Source organism: Limulus polyphemus, unplaced genomic scaffold (assembly GCF_000517525.1).
Source record: "Limulus polyphemus unplaced genomic scaffold, Limulus_polyphemus-2.1.2 Scaffold162, whole genome shotgun sequence".
In the NCBI taxonomy this organism is placed as follows: Eukaryota; Metazoa; Arthropoda; class Merostomata; order Xiphosura; family Limulidae; genus Limulus; species Limulus polyphemus.
The window spans coordinates 678,735-681,623 of NW_013665772.1; the positions used below are offsets into that span (position 1 = coordinate 678,735).

The following is a 2,889-nucleotide window of genomic DNA, read 5'->3' on the forward strand; positions in this document are numbered from 1 at the left end:
ATCATGTAATACAAAAATATGAGAAACAAAAAGTGACACCTCATAATATTGTTTTTATTTCATCAAATAACAATAATTTTAACAGACTGTAGTATTGCAACATACCCAGCAATTTTTGTGAGAGATTTAACAGTTGTGAGCCTTGTAATCTCATTCCTAAGCCTGTCTAAGAAAATAGGCAAACAAGTTTGGAGCTCCGCCTGTAATTGGTCACCCAAGTTACAAATAATTTGGCCCCTGAGAAAATAAAATAAAAATTTTTTAATCAATATGCAGATAAAAAAAATAAAACCTTTCAGTTAAAACGAATGTAAAAATGAACTTCTCAAGTTTATAAAACCAAAAAAATTATCACATTCTCACTATAATGCATGAAAAATTATCTGTATCTCTGTAGAATCATTCTGAGATAAGCGCACCACTGAATGAGGTATCACAAAGAAAACAAATGTTCCCTCTATCTGTAATCAAAAGACAAATTTCACAAACTGTCATATATATTTAGTCTTCCCATCCTTGAGACAGATTTAATAATCTAGCACAAATTATTATCAAATATTAATTGATAAATGTTCATGTTCATCTGCATGTAGTCCAACAACAAAAAATCTTACAAATTGTGATATAACTAACTTTTTATCACTCTAAATACAAGATAATGATGGAAATGATTATAACAAATATCAAAATTTCTAAAAATAAAGGTTATTATTGTTTATAGCTACATTTATTTACTGCCCAAGAACTAAAATTATAGCAAGTACATAAATACAGTATTTTTTAAAAGTCATAAGCTATGGTTATTGTGACCTTCCCTATTTCTACTGAGCCTTACTTTGCTATATGAGACTGTGGAAAACGCAAGATAACCTTAACCTTTGATAAATTTTTTATGCAGAGTATTTATAGTGAGTACACTGGAAATATCAGCAACTGTCTGTTGTAGAAAAAAACACAAGTGTAGAGGACGATGTACCGAAAATCTTCCATTTTCTTCAGGTCTTTTATAATATTGTGCTCACCTCTAATCCCGAATCACTGTTGAGTGAAGGCTTTATTGTATTGATGTAGACACAAAATAAACTGAGATAAAACTAAAATCATCAAGTTTTGGAAGACAAAAAAATTTAAAGAATCTTTCTACATCAATACAATAAAGCCTTCACTAAACAGAGGCTTGGGATTTGAAGTGAGCAACCTATGGCTACCATTGGTTGAAGCCACATGCACCAGTCAGAACAACAAATTACAACACGTCCTCCACAATCCACCAGGACACTATAAAAGATCTGCAACAGCTTACACACACACACTGACCTGAAGACAGAAGACTTTCGATACATCATTCTCTACACATGTTTTTTTCTACAACAGGCAGTTGCCACCTATTCAAGTGTACTCATAACCTTAATCATTACATAAATTTAGTTTGGATATTTTAAACGTATCTACTTGAACTAAAAAAAAAACCTTTGATAAGTTTTCTAAGCATATAAGTTCCTTATAGCCACACCCACAACTCACATATATGATATGCTGTTCCCGATCTTTAACAATATAATTTTTCCTGAACACATAAAACCATACATTTACAATATTAAAATATTCATAGCAATAACCTTCAATTATCTACACACATTTATAATAATTCATTAATCTCTTTAATGCATTAATAAAAACTGATTTTATTTGTTAGCATGATAAAAACCTCCACATAAGATTAAATAAATACAATTACATGCAAGAGATAGCTCTCTCCTTCACTTCTTGGTCTATATCTGCAGCTTTGAGCCTCACGTGGGTACACCGATACAGGTCAGCAACAAAAGGGGTGAAATTAAACGTAGTCACATGGTCTTTGAAACAGAAACACAAAGAATATTACTGCCATGAGTATAACTATATTACGATCACAGAAAGCACTAAATATATTTAAATAACATCAAAAAGTACATTATATTAAAATATCCAATCAAAATGTTTATTTTAAACAGACTTTAAATGAATGAGTATAATAATATCAAAGAGCAAATAACCTTTTGATTAACATATTTTCAAGAATAATTATCCTGTAGATTGATTCTCATTCTCCTAGTTAAAGTTCCTTAAAAATTATTATTCTAAAACTTGATTAATATACATTAATATATTCAACTACAATTATACGTCAGAATGTACCCAAAACAATTTCCTTTAAACACAGTGCTTTAGGAAAACAGAATCACAAATGAACAAAATTACCCTTATAGACAATTACAGAATACTACTTAATGCTGTTCATTCTTTATAAAGGGGCTCAACCAATAAAGACAGGCATTTGATTTAACCCTCTCCGGATGGGTCATGGGTCAAAGGCCGCGTCGTCACATTTATTGACTCGTATTCAAAATTTTATTGAACTACTATTTCATGAATTTCTGTCAATAAGTTTGGTATCCCACTTGTAGCTTATAATTCAAATTTTAGTATTATACATTAGTGAATTTCTTAATTTAAAATTAAATATTAAAAAAAAACAGTTAAACATTGATTTTTGTGTGCCACGTGGTATGTTGAATGCAGCACTGGTTCAAATGAAATGTTTGTGAAGTCAAAATACAAAGTCTATAGTTTTGTATGAATTAGGAACTCAGATTACCAATATTGACAAGCTAGAATATAAAATAAGAACCTCCTATCTTTTACCTTTGCTGATATATCACTCATGTAATGAATCAAACACAGTGGCCCCTCTCACCTCTTTCCATTTTTGGAAACAGTCCCTTATGTATACTTACTTCAATATATGACATGTGAATAACCATTCGAAAGCTCAGGATGTTCCCCTAGCGGCTTTCTCAGCCATTTTCATGTGTTAGGACACCATCTCTTTCTTTCAAATCAAGATTT

General features: G+C 30.7%; 1 protein-coding gene across 1 annotated transcript in view; it reads right to left on the minus strand.

Moving 5' to 3' along the window:
• Positions 1–2,889, minus strand: part of LOC106477108 (cullin-associated NEDD8-dissociated protein 1-like) — a 78,983-nt gene that overhangs the window by 31,140 nt on the left and 44,954 nt on the right. Inside the window, exons 16-17 of the mRNA XM_013937709.2 lie at positions 1,739–1,856; positions 106–237 (exon numbers count right to left, since the gene is read on the minus strand). Of these exons, the coding sequence (XP_013793163.1) occupies positions 106–237; positions 1,739–1,856 (250 nt within the window). The remainder of the gene's footprint in view (positions 1–105; positions 238–1,738; positions 1,857–2,889) is intronic.